This window comes from Aedes aegypti, chromosome 2 (assembly GCF_002204515.2).
Source record: "Aedes aegypti strain LVP_AGWG chromosome 2, AaegL5.0 Primary Assembly, whole genome shotgun sequence".
Lineage (NCBI taxonomy): Eukaryota > Metazoa > Arthropoda > Insecta > Diptera > Culicidae > Aedes > Aedes aegypti.
In genome coordinates, this window is record NC_035108.1 from 281,708,634 (window position 1) to 281,732,936 (window position 24,303).

Consider the following 24,303-nt stretch of genomic DNA (forward strand, 5'->3'; position numbering starts at 1 on the left):
GTAATCGATTAGATTCCATGCATTTTCTTCATATGCATGATTGTATTAATTTTAAGCGTCACTCTGAATAGATTATTCTTTACGTGCAGAATCACTCTGCACTCTGAATGGAAATTTCTTAACGTGCAGCTTCAGTCACTGCTCATGTTCGAAAGTAGTAAGTACTACATGTTCGAAAAGTTTTTTATTCATACCAAAAGTGTAGTAAACTTTGTGGATTTTGTTTTTGAGTAGATGCTACATGTAGTAAAGTTCAAAGTTTTTTATTCATATCACCCAATGTTTCAGTGTGCCTTAACAAATATGGCCGAGTAAAGACTGGACACCGCAGGTTAGGACAACTATAAGCACATGAACAACCCATGATCGAATTGAAACCGTCAGTCTCCACAGTGGAGACTCTCCACACTGTTGTTGATGGCGATTCAGTTTCAAAATAAACCAACGTGGTTCCTCGATTCCGCTCGCAGTTCTGTTCTGTTCTGGTTTGCATAGTTTTTGCAATAAAAATCGTAAAAAAAAGTTAATTTACTCGAAATTCGCTCAAATCCAAAGTGTTCTGAAAATGTCCAGCGACAGCGGTAGCGATTCCGACATGGAAGCACCCCAACAGAAGCAGGAACAGCCCCAAAAACGCAAACGGCTGCAGGACTACTTGGACGAGAAGGCGGCTCGGGAAGCAGCAGAACGTGCCGAAATGGAATTGAGGAAACGCCGGAGGAGCGGATTAGACGATGAGGAAGAAGTGGGCGAAGTAAGTTATCCCGTTATTAATCCGATAAATTTCATTAAGAACAAAGAGATCCGGTCGAAAAAATTCAAACGACTCCAAGGGTCCAAGAAAAAAGAGGAAAAAGCCGCTAGGAAGGCCCGGAAATTGGAAGGGGGTCCAAAAACTACCGGGCATACCATCGAAAGCTTGCGGGAAAAGGATCAGACCTCGTTGGCCAATGTCACGGAAGACGACAACGAGGAAATTGCAAACGATTTGGAGAACGATGAATTCAACGAGTACTACAAGAAAACGTACGAACCGAAAGTGCTGATTACGTACAGCGCAACGCCCCATACGAGGACCCGGAAATTTGCCGCAGAACTGGAAAGGATACTGCCGAATTCCCTTGTTCACGCTAGAAACAAGGCGCGGCTGAAAAATGTCTGCAAAAGCGCCATTCGCGAAGAGTTCACCGATTTGATTGTCATCAACGAGAACAAAAAACAACCGGAGGGTTTGCTGGTCATTCATTTACCGGAGGGTCCCACGGCGCACTTCAAAATCAGTAACTTCAAATCGTTGAAGGATCTGAAGAAGCGACCATCGAACATTACCAGCCATCGTCCGGAAGTGATTTTAACCAACTTCAGTACCCGGTTGGGTTTGACCATTGGCCGGATGCTGGGTGCGCTGTTTCACTACGAGCCGGAATTCAAGGGACGCCGTGTGGCCACCTTCCACAACCAGCGGGACTACATCTTTTTTCGGCACCATCTGTACGAATTCGACAAGAATGGGAAGCGGGTCAAGCTGCGAGAGTTGGGGCCGAGATTCACGTTGAAGTTGCGATCCCTACAGCAAGGACTGTTCGACAGCAAGTGTGGCGATTACGAGTGGATGATTACCAACAAGCGGCACCAGATGGAGAGCAGAAGACGGTTCTTCCTGTAGATCAGTTGTTTTTTCTTCCATGCTGATTAAAATAATGTAAGTAGAATTGTGAACTTCCATTCTTTTCAATATATCACATATCCTTGAAGTGATACTTAAGTTTGGCGTACAAACTTGGTTTCCTAGGCACGTCGATTTTTAAGAGTTTTTAAAGATTCCGGTCGCAATCCTTCCGGTGGGAATCCCTTTGGAGAATGATTTTGATGCAAATTATTGTTATTGTGGTCAAAATTCCTAACACTGCGATAGAATTTGTTTGCATTCCTTTAAAAATTCATTATCTTCTCTTCATCGTAACATTAGCTGTGTTCAACGAGCTGCTCGAACTTGGTTGCAACCACTTGCGAGTCAGCTTTTGGTGTTCATTGAGCCACTCCAACCTACTTCGAGTCGCTCGGGTTTGTGTTCATTGAGCCGAGTCCAACCAACTCCGAGTCGCTCGAAACAGGTTGGAAGCTAGAGTCCGAGCTAGTTCAACCAGCTCGCAGTAGCTCGTGTTTTTGACGTTTAAAACCAGTGATGCCACATACACAGATTTATCTGTATTTACACAGATTTGTTTTTTTCTTTGCTTACAGATATCTGAGACCACAGATCACTGATTTTTAAGATAAAAAAGATTCTTGAGATTTATGGATATTTCACGAGTTTATGACACGGTTTTGGAAGATATATAACAGAAATGCCATTACTCCGTTTAGTGTTTCTCAAAAACCTAGGTATTTTGAATTTTTATGAACATCTTTAACTTACTTTTAATAAAATTAGTTCATAATAAAAATTGTAGACATTCCAAGAACACCCATAAAACGTTCGCAAAAGTTCTTTTAAACAAAATAAAATAAAATTTTGGATTTTATTGCGACACAGATTTTTACCAAAATGTTTTAAGGTTGACTTAAGATAAAAAAGATTTTTTCAGCCGAAAACACAGATGAGAGTCGGAAAAAATGTGGCAACACTGTTTAAAACGTAAACATTGAGAAAAAAAAGCAAAATTCCGAAGCGATACGGATTGTTAAGTGCGCGAATTTTTTATCACGTGCAATTCCGGTAAATTAGTAAAAAGAGTAAAAAGAGCGTTCATTGAGAAAGCAGCTTGGAGTTGCTCGAAGTAGCTTTGACAGTTATTTGTTGACAAAAAATACGAGCTAGTACAACCAACCCCGAGCAAGTTCGATCAAAGTCATTGAACACAGCTATTGTTGAATAACGTGTAAATCCATTCGTTTGCTCGGTAACAACAAGCTACACACTCGGTTACCAATGGCTTTTAGGGCGAGATCACAGGTTATGCGAGAAGTGATTCTACCTACTGACAGAATGAAAATTACGGGATTGATAGTCTAATGACTACCTACCGCTTTTGCTTCATAAGCAGAAGGTCATGGGTTCAATCCCAGGCCCGTCCCTTTCCTCGTACTTTGTAGTTGTATCTTTCCTTTGCTTCTATCTTCCGCTGTTAATCTATCACAGTTGATCAGATCTATTCGTTCAAAGCATTTGCTAGAACCAGAGACGGACAAAAAGATCGTTTCCCTAAGCTTTTATATTTTCATCATTATAGCACGCCTTTCCATTAGAGAGAAAAGACAGCTCACTGATAGCTGGCATGTTTTCTAGCCTTTTTTGATTTCTTTTTTCAATTCTCGTGTAGTGCACAACGGTCAGATAAACTTATTTTGATCAAGATCATATTTACTTCATGTTGTTCTCTATGAAAAAGGATATTAATACAAACAAAATCAATGGACCGATGCACGAGTTCACTATTTGACGTTTGAGCGGTGCCGTGTTATTTACGTGACCATGGCAACAAGTGAATTCGGTACCGCTCAAACGTCAAATTCGTGAACTCGTGCATAGATCCATAGCAGTTTGCCAACACACAACTATATTTTGGTATTCATTTTTTTTAAATGTGAAATCATCGAATAACACCTAGAAGTTTTAATTACATTTGCTTGAATTTTGACGCTGGTTCTGCCTTCGAAATGTGTTGGTTTTCCATTGACAGTTAATGACAGGGGACTTTTGCGAGCTCGCAATCTAAACCAGCTGTCTCCTCTCTCAGGCCTTTCCTAACGCCTGATACATAACCAAACAAACCAAATACCATCCCTACACCTTCTCACATAAACTGGTGTAGATGCAGGGGTATACCTGGTCTACTGTGGGTCAGTTTTGAATGCATAATCAATACTTCCTCCTTCCCCTCATTGGTTTGCATTCTGACGTGGCAGGCGCCATTGTTATATAGAAGAACACCAGCACTTATACACTGAGGGTGTATGTTAGTCCCAAGCAGTCATCTGGTTGGTTCCTTATGTAAGTGCAACTGATCTGGTGATACTGAAGTAGCAACCACGGACGGCCAATCAAGCTCAAATTCTACCTATCAACAGGTTGGAAATCTCATTTATATCACATAACTCTCCAATATTCCACGAACTTCTAACATCCCTAGGTTTGGGATAATATTTTCCAGGGAGCGATGAATTTTGATAATTGATCGCTGTTGTTAGTAGTTTTGAGATTAGATGTTGGGTGAATTTCAAAGCAATGGCAACCTTTTTTATTACTAAATTTAGATTTTATCTTCTGACCCAAAGATTCTGGTTAAACTACTGTACTATGCAGTTGGGCTGCACTAGGCTGTCACTCATCAAAATTACTTTCACTTCGGGAAAATATAATTTCAAGCTGGCGAGAAGATTACAAACTGAGGGTGGGTTAGGAGCACAATCAGACCCTTGAATGTGCAATGTGGGGTAGTAATAGACCATTTCCGTCAGATCTTACCCCCTATTTTTATATTTTTCTTCGAAAGTCGATTATTTTTAATGATTATTGACGCTTTTAGAACTAATTTATATGAACTCCTTATTTTATTATAATTTTTTGAAAACTTGGATATTCACCACTTTTTTATGTGGAAACTGTCGTGCGGCACAGTTCTTTCAACCCTGTGGGTATACAAAGTGGAGATTTTTCCACAAATTCCGATCTCACCCCTGCGTTGAGTGTTTGTAGACATAATGAAATGTCAGTGTCAAATCTGATACACGATAGAAACGGAGAAATTCATGTTCTGAATCAGCTCAGGTGACGAAGACCATGGATACGTGCCATTAGTTTTCTTTTTTATTCTTCCGCTATGCTTATGCTGAGCAACTAGTGACGTCACTATTCGCTCTGCACAAGTGAAAGAATAAAAGTGAGAAATAGTGACACGCATCCATTATCTTTGACACCTGAATAAATCCAGAACATTGCGAAGAAATTGGTGGCAAGCTCAGAAGTATTTATGTGGCCAAACGGTCGCCGGAACTATAAGGCCGCATCCCCGTTTATTTACTGGGACTATAGGTGTTAGCGACGGTCACTCGGTGTATACTGGCCTTGAACCGATCACAAATTCTGACAGGACGACTGACATTGACAGGACAAATTACAATGATGAGACAACTGACATTGACATTGAGAAAGAAAACAGAAAAGAAAGTAGTAACTGATATCACATGTGCAAATCAAAACTTATATCTTATTAGTACATATTAGTTAAAATCTTTACTGAATTTGTATCCTAATCGTAAGTAAAAACATGAATTTATACGTCTATGAATTAGCTCAAATGAACATTTATATGAAATAGATTACATGCAGAAAATCGATTCCATAAGACTGACACAGTGGACTTTACACGTGAAGAGGATTAAAATTTGTAAGTCTAACACATTAAAAACACTTAAAGTTAATGTAATTATCACATAATAAAACATTTCAGCTTAAAGCATTCACACACCAACGCTGGGTTTGCTAAAGAAGATCCGAAAACTCACAGAGGTCCATATCGTCAGCAACAAAACTTTAAGAAATTTTATCCAACCAATTTGAGGTTAGTTGGATAGTTCCAAGGCTACCCAGCAGAATGCCTACTCTCAGGCCACGACCGGAACGATTGAGCATCGTTAGAGAACTCTCGGAGGAAGAAGCAGCCACAGAAGCTAGTTGCCCCGGCTGCAATCGTCCTGACGCCGCTGAGCGATATATGGTACAGTGCGATGTATGTGAGAGATGGTATCATTTTTCCTGTGCGAAAGTTGATGAGGGAATCAAGGATCGCAGTTTCAGTTGCGGCCACTGTATGAAAGAACAAAACAATGCAGCAAAAATTGATTCGTCCCGCTCATCTCGATCAAGCAGATCATCATCGTCTCGTTTAGCGAACATCCAGTTGCAGATGCAACGCTTAGCGGAGGAGCAAAATGCACAGGAGAAGTTGATGCAGGAAGCTGTGGATCATGCTAGAGAATTGAGGGAGAAAGCACTTCAACAGGAGATCGAGATACGGACCAATAATATGAAACAGAAGTTGGAGCGCGAATTGGAGTTCATTAAGAAGAAGTACAATCTTCTGCAAAACGAGTTAAATGAAGATGAAAGTGGCAGTGTGAAGAGCTTCGGAAGCCTACGTAGTGCATCTAGCTCAGTTCGTCGGTGGTTGGAATCCCAGACAGAGGCGGTCTCGACAAGTTCCGGGCAACAAAAAGCCCCAACTTCCTCGACGTCGCGAACTGGAACCGTACCGAAAGAAACTACAGCTAAGCAGCAAGCGGCCGACAACGTTCAAACTAGCACAAGTCAATTCAACAATCAAGTCTCGCTAGCACAAGTCGCTACTAAATCTAGGAACCAGACGGTATGCGCTCAAGTTTCATTGAATCCTACGTCGACGTCTCTCCAACCGCTCGGCATCGACCAAAGAACCGTTAGTTTCCGTGTCGCAGCTGCGAATCCGACTGAGACGTTTGTAACGCCGAGTTCGGTATGCGGCCCTATTGGTCATCTGGAGGAGGATTGTTTTCCGTCACACGTTCCCGTTAATTCCCTCAATGTGATATCACCGCCCACATCCAAGCAAATGGAAATGGCTAGAGCATCACCCAGAATATCATGGGACTCCAGAACTCGTGCCAATGAACTCGAACAGAAGGTACGAGAGCTGCAGTGTGAGTTAGATCGACTACGTCTACAGTCAGCGGAGCAACCAGCCGACGAAGATGTCCGTCGTCGTCAGAATATGCAGCCGTACAGCCGCCAATCTATTGGTTCAACAATGGTGGAAAGGTGTGCAGGTCAGACAACCAGGTTTGCTACTAATGTGGCACGTGAAGGTATGTTAAATCCAACCCAAGTTTCCTTCCCTTTCAACCAAACTCAACCGATTGATTTGGAACATCCGGAACATCATTCGACGCCGAATGCCTCTGCTGTATCTAATATAAGCATAAATCGACCTACCCCGGGTTCCTTATCAACCACTAGTTCGCTTGGTTATCCACCGATTTCGAGTTCGATTTTACGTCCGCCGATTACGTTCGTTTCAAGTTGTTCAAATCCAATTATGTCGTCACAAGCAACAACTTCTTCTTCCGTGCCTGCAGTGGTCCATATAGGGCCAAATGCGCAGCAACTCGCTGCTCGTCACGTGGTACCGAAGGATCTCCCCATTTTCGATGGTAATCCAGTGGATTGGCCTTTGTTTTATAGTAGTTACACCACCTCAACCGAAATGTGTGGCTACACTGACGCTGAAAATTTGATGCGGCTACAGCGTTGTCTAAAAGGTAATGCCCTCAATGCTGTTGGCTGTCAACTTCTGCATCCGTCTTCGGTACCACAAATCATAGCAACATTACAGATGTTGTATGGTCGGCCTGAACAGGTGGTTAATAGTCTTATCAACAGAGTTCGTGCTACACCGCCTCCGAAAGCCGATAAATTAGAGAGTGTAATAGGTTTTGGACTTGCCGTTCAGAACTTGGGTGGACATTTAATAGCCATGAACATGGAGAACCACTTGGCGAACCCTACTCTATTGCAAGAATTGGTCGGCAAACTACCTGCTGGTATCAAGCTAGACTGGGCGCTTTATCAACGACAAATTGCTCAAGCAGATCTTCGAGCTTTCAGCGATTATATGGCCGTGATAGCGTCGGCTGCCAGTAATGTTACCTTCAGCACGGAAGCAAGCGTAAAACCAGACAAGCAAAAGGGAAGAGAGAAGGGCTTTATCAACGCACATGTTGAAGAGTTGGAGAAGAAACACAAAAGTCACGAACTTCAGCGCCCAACAGGAACATCCAAAGAGAGACAGCCAGAACAGCAACGACCGTGTAATGTATGCCAGAGAATCGGCCATAAAGTTAGAGATTGCAACGTCTTCAAAGGCCGGAACATCGATGAACGTTGGAAGTTGGTGCAACAGCTCCATCTCTGCAGACGGTGTTTAACTTCCCATGGTAAGTGGCCATGCAAGGCATCGGGTTGTGGCATAGAAGGATGCGAGTTGCGACATCACACGCTGTTACATCCTGGTAAACCCGAGGATAACGCAACAACATCCCGACAGCTGCCGGGACCAAGTGAACCTGCTACTGGAAAGCTGAATACCCATCGGCGGAAGCAGCGATCTACTCTTTTTCGCATCCTTCCCGTAACGTTGCATAGCAAGTATTCTTCAATCGACGTCTTAGCTTTTCTCGACGATGGTTCAGAATTCACCCTAGTGGAGAAGGAAGTTGCAGATCAACTCGGAGTTAAAGGAGATGTAGAACCACTTTGTTTACAATGGACAAGCAATGTAACTCGGACTGAATCGGAGTCAAGAGTAATCCCGTTGGAAATTTCTGGAAAGGGTATCAATAAGCGCTATTCCTTACAGCGAGTACATACTGTTGAGAGTTTGGATTTGCCCACTCAGTCGCTGAAATTTGATGAACTTGTTCAACAATTCCCATATCTACAAGGAATACCGGTAGAAAGCTATGGTGGAACCTCACCTAGAATTCTGATTGGTCTGGAAAATACTGAACTACTAGTCACATTGAAGATGCGTGCTGGTAGACCATCAGAACCTGTAGCGACCAAAACTAAGCTGGGCTGGACGATATATGGAACGGTCGAAAACTTACACGAACCATATCAACACCGTCTTTTACACATCTGCTCTGGTTTCAAAGATATGGAACTTCACGATGCGGTAAAGGAATTCTTCTCGATAGAAAACACCGGTGTAATGCCTGCACCCCTGGTTGAATCAGCTGATGACCTTCGCGCTCGAGAAATTATGGAACGAACTACGATTCGTACATCTTCAGGACGATTCGAAACCGGTTTACTATGGCGCTACGATTATTTTGAGTTTCCGGACAGCAGACCAATGGCGGAGCGACGTCTCAAGTGCCTCGAGCGGAGACTGTAGAAATCACCGGAACTTTACGACAACGTCAGACAACAGTTAGCTTCTTATATTTCCAAGGGATATGCTCGTCTGGTATCAAAGGAAGAATTGCTGAGTTTCGATCCTCGTAGGATCTGGTATCTCCCACTTGGTATCGTCTTAAATCCAAACAAGCCAGGGAAGATTCGCTTGGTTTGGGATGCGGCAGCGAAGGTGGATGGAGTGTCGTTTAACTCTATGCTGCTTAAGGGACCGGACCTGCTCACGTCCTTGCCTGCAGTTTTGCAGCGTTTCCGGCAGCGTCAAATAACGGTGACAGGTGACATCAGGGAAATGTTTCACCAACTTTTGATACGCCCTGAAGATCGTCAAAGTCAGCTCTTTCTATGGCGGGATCATCCATCAACCGACATGCACACCTATGTCATGAACGCTGCCACGTTTGGTTCGACATGCTCACCGTGTTCCGCACAGTATATTAAAAATCGCAATGCGGAAGAATTGAAGAACGAATTTCCAGAAGCAACGGACGCCATAATATTCAACCACTATGTTGACGATTATCTGGATAGCATGGATTCCGTAGAAGAAGCGACAAAGATAGCAACGTCAGTGAAGGAGGTTCATGCAAAAGCCGGTTTTGAAATTCGAAACTGGCTGTCAAATTCAACAGAGGTCGTCAGACAGGTCGGGGAAGGAAAAACTTCAGTCGACACGAAAAGCATTGCGGCTGATAAATCAACAGACGCTGAGCGGATCCTTGGGATGCTGTGGCAGCCAACGGAAGATGTATTTACCTTTTCTACACGGTTTCGAGATAGTATCGCGCAGATCATGGAAGGTAGGATTGCTCCGACGAAACGTGAAGTTTTGAAGGCTGTAATGAGCCTGTTTGACCCACTCGGGCTATTGTCTGCTCTTGTTGTACAAGGAAAGTGTATCATCCAAGACATTTGGAGATCCAACATCGGCTGGGACGAAAAAATTCCCGAAGAAATCTTTCTTCGTTGGTGCCGTTGGCTAAACGTATTCAAAGAAGTGGACCAAATAACGATTCCGCGGTGCTACTTTTTGAATTATTCAAATAAGAGTTTGGACACTTTGGAGCTTCATGTGTTCGTAGATGCTAGCGAAGAAGCTTTTGCTTGTGTTGGCTATTTTCGTATAGTCGATCGAGGACAAGTGCGCTGCGCACTCGTATCAGCTAAATCTAAAGTCGCTCCGTTAAAACCCTTATCAATCCCACGGTTGGAACTGCAAGCAGCGGTCATAGGAAGCAGATTGGTAAAGTCGATTCAAGAAAACCACACTCTTCCAATTCGTCGTCGAGTTATTTGGAGTGATTCTAGTACGGTATTGTCTTGGATAAAATCAGACCTACGAAAATATCGTCAATTTGTGGCGGTTAGAGTCAGCGAGATCCTGGATGCGACCTGCGTATCGGAGTGGCGATGGGTTCCAACGCGTATGAACGTAGCTGATGAAGCTACGAAGTGGGTAAAAGCACCAAACTTCGCCGCCAATAGCCGATGGTTCGTTGGACCAGAATTTTTGTACCAGGATGAATCGGAGTGGCCGAAAAAAATTCTTCCCTTAAGAGACACTGTTGAAGAACTACGCCCGTTGCATGTCCACCATCGGAAAGCTTCTGAACCTCTAATTAAATACATCAGATTTTCCAAATGGGAGAGGTTACTTAGGACCACAGCATTTCTGCTTAGATACGTCAGTAACATAAGGAACATGGCTCGTGGTAAAGTTGCTGAGCTAAGTATCGTTTTGTCGCAGAAGGAACTACAACGGGCTGAGGCTTTCCTTTGGCGATCTGTTCAAGAGGAAGCATATCCTGATGAACTAATTGTCCTCGAAAAACAACAACTACAGTCGAACTCAGCAAAATTAGAAAAGACAAGCCCACTGCGGAAACTATCACCGTTCATCGGAGAATCAGGAGTGATCAGGCAGGATGGGCGAATTGGAAACGTTCACTACGTGTCTTACGATGCAAGGTTCCCGATAGTGCTGCCAAAGAATCACCATGTAACTGGCCTAATCTTGGATTGGTACCACCGTCAGTACGGACACTGTAATGTAGAGACGATAGTCAATGAAATTCGCCAAAGATTTCACATTTCGAATCTGCGCACAGAAGTTCGTAAGCAAATACGGAAATGCAGCTGGTGCACAGTCTACAAAGCAGCTCCTCAGCCACCGAGAATGGCACCCCTTCCAGATTCTCGCATAACTCCGTACGTACGTCCTTTCTCGTTCGTCGGGGTGGATTATTGTGGACCGTTCTTCATAAGAATCGGCCGAAGTAATGTGAAAAGATGGGTAGCATTATTTGTTTGTCAAACAGTAAGAGCGGTTCATCTGGAAGTCGCTAGCAGTCTGTCGACAGAGTCCTGCAAAATGGCCGTACGAAGATTCATCGCAAGAAGAGGATCACCACGAAGGATCTACAGCGATCAGGGGACTAATTTTCATGGAGCAAGGAAGGAGTTAGCCCAAGAAATGACTAGCATCAATCAGAAATTAGCGGAAACCTTCACGAATATCAACACTCAGTGGATCCTCAACCCTCCTGCTGCCCCACACATGGGTGGATCGTGGGAGAGATTAGTCCGCTCTGTGAAGACGGGTTTAGAAGTACTCTCGAAGAGCAGAAATCCAGATGAGGAAACGTTTGGGACGGTATTAGCCGAAGTAGAAGCCATCGTAAATTCTAGGCCGTTGACACACGTCGCGCTCGATTCAGAAGAAGATGAAGCACTCACACCGAATCATTTTTTGATGCTAAGTTCCAGCGGTGTGGTGCAGCCTGCTAAGCTTCCGGTAACGTCAACCGTTGCGCTCAAAACTAATTGGGGACATGCGCAACATCTTCTAGATCTTTTCTGGTCTAGGTGGATAAAAGAATACTTGCCGCAGATAAGGGGTCGCACGAAGTGGTTCGAGGACTCTCCACCTATAAAGCCTGGCGATCTGGTGATTGTGGTAGATGGAGGTATGCGGAACAGTTGGGTTAGAGGAAAGGTCGTGAGAACATACCCTGGCAAAGACGGCAGGATTCGTGTCGCTGACGTCCAAATCAACAGTAAGGTGCTTCAACGATCAGTAACAAACTTGGCGGTGGTCGAGGTGCAAAGAAGCGATATAGCTGGACAGACCTCCCAGCAATAAGCCATTTTATGAGACGTTTCGAATCATATGGTTTCCGTTTGTTTACCAGCTTTGAAAGTTTCTGGCGGGCCGATTTATTTACGTTTCTTCTAGCGCTACATTTGGAAGGAGCATATTCAATAATGGCGCTGGTGGCAATGCAACACAGTTTTAATGTTCGCATGTAAAATTTAAATCAGTAGGCAGGGAAGATATTTTTCATCTACGTTACCTGTAATACATGTAAACCGGGCAGAAACATGCGCTGAAAGAGACGGGGAAGTCATCGGCAACAAAAATGTGACCAGCGCCATTCAGATATCATGCTAGTTTTTTGAACAACAACAATGAGCGGCCCGCCAGAAAACGTCATTCGAACGTCTCGTAAAATGGCTTATACGGGTCGGGGAATGTTAGCGACGGTCACTCGGTGTATACTGGCCTTGAACCGATCACAAATTCTGACAGGACGACTGACATTGACAGGACAAATTACAATGATGAGACAACTGACATTGACATTGAGAAAGAAAACAGAAAAGAAAGTAGTAACTGATATCACATGTGCAAATCAAAACTTATATCTTATTAGTACATATTAGTTAAAATCTTTACTGAATTTGTATCCTAATCGTAAGTAAAAACATGAATTTATACGTCTATGAATTAGCTAAAATGAACATTTATATGAAATAGATTACATGCAGAAAATCGATTCCATAAGACTGACACAGTGGACTTTACACGTGAAGAGGATTAAAATTTGTAAGTCTAACACATTAAAAACACTTAAAGTTAATGTAATTATCACATAATAAAACATTTCAGCTTAAAGCATTCACACACCAACGCTGGGTTTGCTAAAGAAGATCCGAAAACTCACAGAGGTCCATATCGTCAGCAACAATAGGCGCTTCCCTGTTTAATTTACTTCTCTAATAAATCTCCCTAAAGAAATGTAATTTTCGCAGTTCTACAATCTGGTGGTCCTCCGTCACCACGAAATTCTTCACCAGCAAAACAAAAATCCTCTTCATCTCCCCGCCCGCAGCTGCTGCGGTGCTCCACGATTGTTCATAAAAATGGTTCTGCTCTCCGGCAAAATTGTGGTAGAGACGAAGATTTCTCCTCCCGACATTTTGTTCTCGTCACTTGATACCCATGGAAGCTGGGGAATCTAATCCAAAAGATGGATGTGCCAATCGAGGACCTCTTGCAGTCTTCCGGTTTTCCAGTTGGGATAAACCAGCTTCAAAAACAGTATACTGTTGTATTACGCCGTGAAATCCTCATCGCCATCGGCCACAAAACCGGAAGAGAGCGGAACTCCTTTTATAAATATCCAAGGAGCATCACAGCAGCCCCAGGCGAAGGAGATGGTGGTTGCAAAATGTTTCTCCGTGATCTTTCCCTTTCACTATCATCAAACCAAAACGGCATCCAAAAAATATGTATTAATAAAGTTGTGACTGCACAGGAACAGCTTCTCTTTCCTCTTGGTGAAGCTGCTGCTTGTGATCAGAATCAGATGAAAAAAAAAACATATTTTGAGCAAATTGAACAGCAATGATAACGGATGAAAACATAAATAAAGGTAGATCGTTGCACGTCTGGCATAACATCGATTCTCCATATAAAAAATGTCAGCATTTCCCGCAGTGAATGTCAACTCCATATAAACAAATCTAAACGTTTCCAGCAGGAACGTCAAGAGCAAGACAGTCAATTGAGGCTAATGGAAGAGGGATAGAGACGGAGAATTTTCCACGACGTTTGCTTGAGCGCTTCTATCTGTCATGATTGATCCAAACCAGCTGATCAATATTCACCACGATGTGGAGAAAAAATCATAGGGAAAAATGGGGCCGGATAAAAATCGGAGAGAAATAAAATGTAGGAGACCGAGGGGTAAACTAACGTGCCGCCAGTTTTTCGTTGTTTTCCAATACTTAGAGGCTTCAAAACATATCGGTTCCTTAGGAAAGTTTATTCAGTAAATTGACAGAAAGCATGTAAGCCAATAAAAAAATTTCACGGAAATGGTCTATTTTCTATACATGACTTGATACTTGATACTCTATAATTCTTTAACAAAATTACATAATCAACTCATTACTAATCACTGACCCTATATTCTCTCTTTCTCACATTCTTATCTGTTGCATGATTATGATCATTACTAATATTATGCATGAGCATGCACAATAAGAATTATTTCAGGATTGTAAGCAGTACATGGATAACTGGACAGAATAGCTTCGAAAAGGGTGCTTAAAACTAGGATAATCCTGGTCAGGGAAGTATTATCATCAAGAGTAAGTTACAATTCTTCATTAATAACTGCTGAATCACACAAACAAATGAACTTATAATATCAAATATCTTTATATAAATCAGTACTTTCAATTGTATTTCAGACATGATAAAAACAGATAAAGTTTGTAAAGTCGTCACCATCGATTGAACTGTGTTATTTATAGTAATGCTCAACCATTATCAAAAACTTCTAAAGCGTAGTAAGAGCAGTCCTTAGCATAACTTTCATATTGCTCTTATTTTGTTGTTTTAAAAATTTTTAAATAAAGAGACGGCCCCTTACTTGTACAATTGCCAGTCTATTTCAAATTTTAATAAGCAAATCAAATTTCAAAACTCAAATTATGTTGCTATCAGCACATTTACATTTTGCAGCATTAATCGCATTATTGTGTCAAGTCTTACCCAATTCCCTATACCCTACCCCTGGGAGGGAGGCACCGATACTACACACGAAATATGAAACAAAAATTTTCCAAACTGCAAGATAACTCCAGTTCATCAACGACAATCAAGGCAGGCTTAAGGAAAATCGCTAGTTTTCTTTTGTTGTACACCTTCGATCTTCCTGGACAAACATGGGAAAAGGGCCATAGTTTTCTATGCATTTCATTTTACTTTTATTTGAAAAGGGTAAAAAGATGCGTGTTTTGTTGCGATTCGGGTACGTGGACAAGAAGAACTTGGACAAACTTGAACAGTTAACGAGAGCTTTATTGAATAGCGTCTAGCTTGTAGGAGTTTTACTAACGACTAAATTAGTTTTTCACAGTAACAAACCGGTTACCATGGGTGTCACTAGGTGATGTAACGAAGGGCAGATTGCAGCCGATTGCTACAACTTCTACACCCCCTCTCAATCGAGCATCCATATCACCAGATCTTGATACCTTGGTAGAAACAGGAATCTTGAAATTATCAATACAAAGAACTTGGGTATGCATTGCCATTTTTGTTGTATGCCATCTACTCTGCACAGCTCCACACCGATTGTGATGATTTCGTAGTGCCTGTACTTTGACCTGATGTCCTGGACCACCAATTTCTAGGCGCCTTCGTTCACGTTGTTTCAATGATATCTGCTTCACAGCTACAAGTGCTTCTGATTTCCCAGATGTTGCATCATCAGTTTCGACGATATTTTCGTTATGCATTTTATATTCGTTTGGCTTATCTCGAACTGACTGATCAGCAACTCGTTTGCCATAGCAACCTTCGCGCATACTCTTGAATAGATCCAGCTCATATAAACAGCCCTTCAGTTTCCCTGTAGCAAGCAGTATACCATCTTTCTTGATCAGAGCATCGTTTTTCTTGAACACAACGTCGATACCAGTTTTAGTCATCTTGTGCACCGAAATTAGATTTTCTCGCAAATCTGGCACGTAAAGAACGTTCTTCAAAATTATCTCGATCCCTTCGTTGCTTCTCAATCCTCGAATTTCTCCAACCATCTTCGCTTGCATAGCTTGTCCATCTTTTGCCACTAGGATTTCAACGGGGCTTTCCAACTTGCGAAGACTGGTGAACATTGATTTTTCACAAACTAGGTGGTCGCTGCACCCGGAATCTAGTTTCATTCTCATACATTTTCTCGAAACGTTAGTTACAAAACTTACGGCATTATTAGAACATTCTTCTTCATCTTCCAGTCGTTTCCAGCAATCCTTCATTAAATGTCCACGTTTTCCACATTTGTGACATTTTCCATCAAATTTTTGCTTCCGGTTCTGGAAATTTCCCGTGAACGCCGCAAGATTATCATCCGTGCAACTGCCTTGTCGGTCCGAACGCTTCGATTCTTCAGACAATAGTCTTTGCTTCACTATATCCAGTGTGAGTTCATTCTCTGGTACATTTTCCAACGCGGTGACTAACGGGTCGTATGATTCTGGTAGTGTTAGGAACAACTGCGATACCAAATCCCCCTCTGCCAACAAAGCTCCAGCCGTTTTCAACTTGCGCACCAGCCCGTCGAACTCCATGAGGTGACTTCGCATGTCTGTTCCGTCTTCCATTCTCAATCTTGCCAACTGCTTCCTTACGAGCGTTTGATTAACCACTGACTTCTTTGCGAATGTTGTTTCGAGACTACTCCACATTTCCTTTGCCGTTTTTCGCTCTCGTACAACTTCCAGGCATTCATCAGCAAGACAGCTTACCAGCAACGCTTTCGCTTTTCGGTCCAACTCCTCAAACTTCGCTTTTTCGGCAGCTACATCCGGAGCCACTCCGGTCAGCACTTCCGAAACGCCAGCCGCATCCAGAAACAATCTGACTCTATAGCTCCAGTTTTCGTACTGATCACCATGTCCACGGAATTGTGGAATGCCACACGCCAAATTCTTGAATTCTGGGCCCATAACCTGTTGCGATTCGGGTACGTGGACAAGAAGAACTTGGACAAACTTGAACAGTTAACGAGAGCTTTATTGAATAGCGTCTAGCTTGTAGGAGTTTTACTAACGACTAAATTAGTTTTTCACAGTAACAAACCGGTTACCATGGGTGTCACTAGGTGATGTAACGAAGGGCAGATTGCAGCCGATTGCTACAACTTCTACATGTTTCAATACTTCTATTCAATCGAAACAAAAGGAGCTATCGTGACATTGCTATTGAACATGCCGGAATTGATTTTCAACCGATTGTTGTCAACTTGGATGAAATGCAAAAATATGTTTTGATCAATTACGCGCTTTTTTCATGTTTGTCCACTCTTAAGATTCGGGCTCACAGTGACAGTTCGTGACAGCAGAAATCTCGGCTCACCTTGACGTAAAGAAGTTTTGTATCGGTTTCTCTCTACCAGCCCTACCCCAACCCTCCCTTTCATTTCATTTCATCCGATGGTGTTCAAGCGGTCCGCATAGACTATTACGGCCATTACCTATCTCTGACCTATCTATATCTTGGACTGACTTGCGCTCTCACTGCCCCACCAAACGCTGCAAAATGAAAATAAAATATTCCACGAACTTCTAACATAATTTCAAGCCAGCATCAGAACTGCAAATATTTAGAAAATCTCTATGGACCTATGCACGGGTTCACTATTTGACGTTTTAGCGGTGCCGTGTTATTTATGGGACCACGGTACCGCTCAAACGTCAAATAGTGAACTCGTGCATCGGTCCATTCTTGATAGACAGACATTATAGTCACCTTTTTCGCCAAAATCATTCTTTTTCCTTTATCTCTTTATGAATGATTCATGGTCCGAAATTCTAGAGGCTGCAGAGATTTTTACGTGACTATTCCACAGGTTCTTCAGGAATTTATTCTAAAATTCCTTGAGGAAAAGCTTCAGAAATCTATCTAATGCTATCTCCAGGGGTTTTTTTTTCCTGAAATGCTTTTAAGAACTCCTCCGTGGATCCCTCCAAAAAAACTTCTAGAGTTTTCTCCATCAATTCTCCCAGGAATTCGTTCAGAAATTCCTCTAGTGCACCGCTAGAGGAATTACTTCATCTATCTAACAACTTCAGTAAGTAATCCACACAGATTATTCTATCAACAATATGACTGGAGAGTTAGCGAAGAATACACCCATAGTGACCATCAAGCGATCCACTAATGGTGGAATGGAGAACGTAGGTGGAAGACGAAGAATTTCGACAAGGATCTTTTCGTCGAAGCACTCCGAGCAGTAAGCGACGCTCCAAACATGGATGCAGGGGAGCTGACAGAAGCGTTGGCGAGAGCGTGTGACGCGACGCAACTATGCCGAGGAAATTAGAGCCAAGGGATCAGCGGCGTCTTGCATACTGGTAGAATGACAGACTCAGCACCCTCCGTGCAGCCTGGTTAAGAGCCAGAAGCAGGGATGGGGTGCGACTCAAATCTCTTTCGGTGCTACACGCGCTGCTGCGAGATAGCACCCAAAATTCGAAAGAGACGTGCAGGAGTATTTTTTTTTTGGACTGCACCCTGGCAGTGCTGACTCGCAATGTGCTTTGGGATGCATGGTATTGAGTTCTCTCACTCTCACTCTTTGCGTTCCGTACACGCGTAAACAAATTCACTTGAATTCAATTCATTAATATGTGACTGTCAAAACTCTTAAACACGTTGAACATAATTCGTCAGCACCTAATGTTTCTGACTTTACCAAATATGTCAAGATCCACAACTATAAGTTTTTGGCAAAGCACTTATTAGGCTTGTCCGCTTTCAAAGCATACTTTGTTGAAAATATTCTAGAGTGGATTGTGTGCTTTCACGAAAGAGACTGAAAGAGTAGAGATTGTGCTTTGCTTTGTCTCGCACAAAAACTAATTGTCTCCTGCGCCTTGCTTTGAGTTTACTCGCAAAGAATGGGAGACGCACAATCAATTTCTGAGTGGCATACATGTTTTGGCACTGCACTGAGTTTTCAGACATTCCCTGGCCAGAAGACGCGTGCAGAGAGCTAGATCGGAAGCCAGTATGGAAGAGCGTAAGGTGACATATCGGCTGGCCAGAGCCGCGTTCAAACGGGAGATAGCGACGGGTAAATCAAACTGCTACAAGGATACCGTAAAGTGCCCTAATTCAGCGCAGTGCCTAATTCCGCGCATTTCATACAAAATTATTTATATATGGAAATCCACATTAATATTTCAGCAATTTTTAATGCTATTCAAGGCTACTTTGATTAAGAATAAGTTTAAATCACAAATAAAAGCAAATAAGGCATTTTTTCGCGGCATAAAAAATAATTAGTGAAGGCCCGTCGGAGTAGACGTTATTTTTCTAATTTTCTTAGCGTCCGCGCTAAGACTGTAGGACAACAACAAACGCGATTTCTTTATCAAAAATGTTTTATTTTTTATGCAATATTCCATGGAACTACTTGCTACAGATATGTTTCATGGTGCTTCTATGAAATCTTATCAAATATTAGCATAATTAGGTATTGAGTTTTATTCAAAAAAGTATTGCGCGGAATTAGGCCACATCTTTTTTCATAATGCCCTAATTCCGCGCACTGTTCTTCGCATAACAACAGACAAGTAAAACATGTTATATCCGTCTTCACATCTGTCTATTTCTCTGAAAAGTAACTTTATGCATACATACGTTTCATGTACAAGCGGAATATCCGAAAAAGCCCACTTAGGCAGCGTCCATAGCATCTTTTGAACAATTTTTGACACCCCTTCCCCCTTCGTAGCTTTTTTTTTGCCATACTTAATACATTAGACTGGCCCTTAAACAAAAAAGTTGTAAAACCTAACGGGGCACCCCCTAGATATGAGCCTTAGGGCAAGAAAAACGCTCTCTCAAAATTTCAACTCAATTGGTTGCTCCACCAGCTGGCGCAATCGTTATGAAGTTTGTATGGTATATTCGTCTCAAATATATTGAAAATAGACCCTATGTCACTGTTTCGTTCCGTATACTAATTGTTCGCGTTCAAATAAGCCCAGAATGACAAATACACTAGTTGATACCCTAATGAACATAATTGCAGAAGGTTGTATCTGGATTTAATCTAGTTTTCATTACTTTTTCAGTTGTTGAAAGTTAGGCTTAGATCAGCACTCCCGTACAGTCACTTATATGCATGCGACATGTGCCTCAGCTCGCCCAGCGTCATAGGTGGCTATGATGCGCTTAGTGGTTACCTCCAAGCTATGTTGAAGAAATACAAGCAGTATTGCATGATATACTTTAGATGGTTAAAACACAAACTTTATTAATTTTGATCGTGGTACTATCTTCTACAATATTCTTCGCTATTATATCAAGTGGTGTTTTTGACATTCTGGGTTCAATTGAACGCGATCATCAATTTTCCTGAACCAAACAGTAGATGATGTGCTGTTGCTCATATGTTTGAGCTGAAAAACCCATATTAACTTCAATTCAAATGCGCCAGCTCATGGAACGACCAAATGAACTGAATTTTTCAGAAAGGCTTCCTCTAACCCCAAGAAATAATCCTGGGGGGTGCCCCGTGGAATCATACAACTTTATTTTTTTCCCATACTGAGCTGGGCCAGTCTATTAATACATGGTTCGTAGCAAAATCGTAGACTCCCCCCTCCCCCCTAAAATGCTACGTCGTTTATGGACGGTCCCTTACAGGGAAAAATACCACGTGGTTTATGCACAGCCCCAACAAAATAAGCCATTTTATGAGACGTTTCGAATCATATGGTTTCCGTTTGTTTACCAGCTTTGAAAGTTTCTGGCGGGCCGATTTATTTACGTTTCTTCTAGCGTTACATTTGGAAGGAGCTTTTTCAACAATGGCGCTGGTGGCAATGCAACAAAGTTTCTAATTTACGCATGTAAAATTGAAATCAGCAAGCAAGGAAGGTATTTTTTATCTACAGGTAACATGATACATGTAAACCGGGTAGAAACATGTGCTGAAAGAGACGGGGACGTCATCGCCAACAAAAATGTGACCAGCGCCATTCAGATGTCACGCTAGTTTTTTGAACAACAACATTGAGCGGCCCGCCAGAAAACGTCATTCGAACGTCTCGTAAAATGGCTTATAGTCTATACACACTTAGATTTTTTTCACGAGCTCGGCTGTGCGGATCTCGGTTGAAATTAGCCGAGATTCGGCATTCTGAATTGAGTGTGTACATCTGTGCGCACAAAATTTACTTAGCATAATGAACCACACATAACATTGGCAATGAATACTTGTTTATGATTCTTATTTAAATTATACAATCCATATAGAATTATTGTAAAAACAACATATCTTTCACATGTTCAACAGCTCGTAATTTGTAGAAGACCCCTCAAATTACGACACACTATCGGGAAATGATTCACGGAAACTTTACGATCCCGACATAATTTACGAAGCCTCCATACAAAAAGTATGATAATACGGAGGAGAGGGATTGAAAATGGCCATATTTTGTGTGACGTAATTTATGGATGACCCTTAGGTTCTTCTGAGGTTTCTTTTTGCTTAAAAAATAAGTTTCAGTTACCCGTGGCATTAGTGGATACCATTAATTGATTTGCTTAAAACCCTTTGATTCCAAGCAATAATGCGAACTGGTCCTTGTATTGTATGAACAGTGCAGTTTGCTACAAAGCAAAGCCATGCTGAAGGTGTCTGGGTTCGATTCCCGGTCGGTCCAGGATCTTTTCGTAGTGGAAATTTCCTTGACTTCCCTGGGCATGAGGTATCATCGTGCCTGCCACACGATATATACGAATGCAAAAATGGCAACTTTGACAAAGAAAGCTTCAGTTATTAACTGTGGAAGTGCTCATAAGAACACTAAGATGAGAAGCAGGCTCTGTCCCAGTGAGGACGTTAATGCCAAGAAGAAGAAGATGGGGTTTTTTTCTCGACCGAATTGTCTAAAACTATGCAATAAGAAGCATATTTAAGCCAAATATGAGCTCAGTAGATTTCGAAAGAGTATTTCATTTCTAAACTTTCCAGTTCAGTGAATAAAATAATTAAATTGTTAGATTCTATGGGATAATTTCACAACATAAAATAGGGTGCTCATATCACCCCATCGACAGAAGAATCGACGAAAAATTCATTCGTGTTTTTTTTTTAAGACGACGGAAATCGTGCGTATCTAGTGTATTGATCTAAAAATTTCAATTATTACGACTTTTCTTAAGATAGCCAAATTGCCCCACTTTCCCCTAGACGAAATTCACACGTACCAATGCCACGGTTTTGGTTATCTTTATTTCATGTGATAGACAAAAAGTTAATAAAAAAACTGAACGTAGACTAAAAAGTTACGGTTCATACAAAACTCTACGTTTTCTCATACAAAAAGTGTTACGGAAGGGTAGGGGGTTGAAAATTTTCAATTTTAAGTGTTACGTAACTATAATGGATGCAGCCCCTTATCAAAATTAATGTTAATTTGATTGTTTCATGAGTGCGCGGAATTAGGCATTCTTCTGCGCGGAATATGGAAAAGCGTTTAAAAAAGGCGCTGAATTAGGCAATTTCAACGAGTGAACTATTTCAAAAAAATCACAATTGTAAATTATGAATACAGTCTAGTTTATATTTTTCCCATAATCTTGAATAGATTTGCTAGCGATCCACCCATAAAGCTTTTTTGTTGATGCAATATTAATTTTTAATTAACAATTTGAATCGTTTTATTCCTTGACTGCGCTGAATTACGGCACTTTACGGTACTTGTTTTTAATTATGAATCGTGGTTTATGGCTATTCAGCCGAGTGGAAGTTTAACAACTACCGAAAATCTGAACATTACATATACTTTGCAATTGGATTAAATGGACAAATTGATGTTAAGTTTTGCGAAAAAGTTACACGTCTTCTCAGTGAGAATCGAACTCACGACTTCCTGATCTCTAGTTAGGGCGCGTTACCCCTACGCCATGAGTGGACGCAAAAGTTACCCTGAATTCGATTTCAGCTCAATAAGGATTCATTCAAATATTAGGGGAAGGGGTGGTAAAATGAACACCTTAAGGATATCATCTTGTTTCTGATAGAAAAACGAGGAATATGTATTGTTTTATCGCACAAGATCAAAAATAGGGATGTTAGCTAAGGCAGCAACATGTATTCAGACCAAAATAGCTAAATTTTCACATATTTTTATCGCTAGCAAAAAACAATGGAAATATTCATTTTACCTGCACTAGGTGGGTAAAATGAACAGCTGTTGGTGGTAAAATGAACATCATGCAGAAAACGTGAGCAAAACTAATATTTTTAAAAATTCTTGCTGCATTCTCGAAAATATATCTATCAATGATTGTAACCCATTCAAAACGAAATCTAAAAGTTTCAGATTTGACATCACATCACAACGATATTCCTATCACTGAAAAACCTCAAGACCTCCGAGCAAAAAGTTACGTCAGCTCCAATTTTCAAACGTGGTTTTCTAAAATCTTAGGTTTCGTTGATATTTTTACTTCAATTGACACCCGTATCAATCCGAACACTCGGATTTATGCTCTAAATCGTCCGTGTGTGATAAAAATTCATTGAAATTGGTTTATTCTCGGTAAAAGGCACGGTGTTCATTTTACCACCCCTGTTCATTTTACCACCACTTCCCCTACGTAACGCAAAATTTGTCAATTTTGGACCCCCTCCCTCCCCCACGTAACAGCTTTTGTATGGGAATTTTTAAATTTTTGTATGGATCGTAACACTAGGTAAGACCCCCTCCCTTCCCCTGTTGCGTTACGTAATATTTGAACAATCCCTATTCATTAAATAATGCGCTCTCGGACTAGGCATTGGATATAAATAGAAAGCGTTGTGTTTGGATGGGCATCTATTTCTTCCGAAAGAGGTGCACTTTGCGAAAAAGGACCACGTGATTATTCGAATCATGATTCATTGTAACATTTCAAAACTAAAAAACATGATTAAGTTGTTTTTTTTTCAACAAATATTATACGTAATGTTTGTTTGCTGTCCATAATAAGGAACAATGTGTGTTCATAATTAGGACCATTGATGTATAGGGTAACCAATATATTTTGGACCTCTATATATTTTGGACCCCCCCTGCCATTTTCCTGCAAATTTTCCAGTTGTTTTTTTCTTCTCTTGATTTGTGGCTCAGACCTCTTTGGTCCATAAAGCCAACACTGAGAAAAGCGTTTCAGTTGAAATTACTATGTTAGAGGGTTAAATTAAATACACAACGCCACTTGATTTATGCAGACTAAATTTGCATTTATTTCAAATATTTTGTGTATTCAATTTTACCATGGCACCATTTCGACAGTAAAAATTACTATATCATGGTTAAAAACTTGCAGCAGGCCAGAATTGAACCGAGGATCTTGTGATTGTCAAGCGCGAACGCTTACCGCTCGGCTATCGATGCGGTTGGATTAAGAGGGAACAAAACGCAAATAAAAAGCGTTCTTGATTGCTCAAGCGTGATTGGAATAGTAAATTTAAAAACTTGTTCATGGTTCT

General features: G+C 41.5%; 1 protein-coding gene and 2 long non-coding RNA genes across 3 annotated transcripts; all 3 read left to right on the plus strand.

The window, feature by feature from the left end:
• The first annotated feature begins 399 nt into the window (after positions 1-399).
• Positions 400-1,712, plus strand: LOC5565756 (probable ribosome production factor 1). Its single transcript, XM_001650078.2, has one exon. The coding sequence runs from the start codon at positions 566-568 to the stop codon at positions 1,664-1,666; it is 1,101 nt and encodes a 366-aa protein (XP_001650128.2). The 5' UTR covers positions 400-565; the 3' UTR covers positions 1,667-1,712.
• Positions 1,713-5,014: 3,302 nt separating this feature from the next.
• LOC110676619 lies at positions 5,015-5,663 on the plus strand. Its single transcript, XR_002500570.1, has 3 exons — positions 5,015-5,258; positions 5,322-5,390; positions 5,454-5,663. It is a non-coding gene; the product is annotated as an uncharacterized LOC110676619 (long non-coding RNA).
• Positions 5,664-12,436: 6,773 nt separating this feature from the next.
• LOC110676620 lies at positions 12,437-13,625 on the plus strand. The gene is made up of 3 exons (XR_002500571.1): positions 12,437-12,707; positions 12,771-12,839; positions 12,903-13,625. It is a non-coding gene; the product is annotated as an uncharacterized LOC110676620 (long non-coding RNA).
• The last annotated feature ends 10,678 nt before the right edge of the window (positions 13,626-24,303 follow it).

Coding starts and splice junctions, on each gene's coding strand:
- LOC5565756 (XM_001650078.2), top strand. CDS start 566: ATGTCCAGCGACAGCGGTAGCGATTCCGACATGGAAGCACCCCAACAG.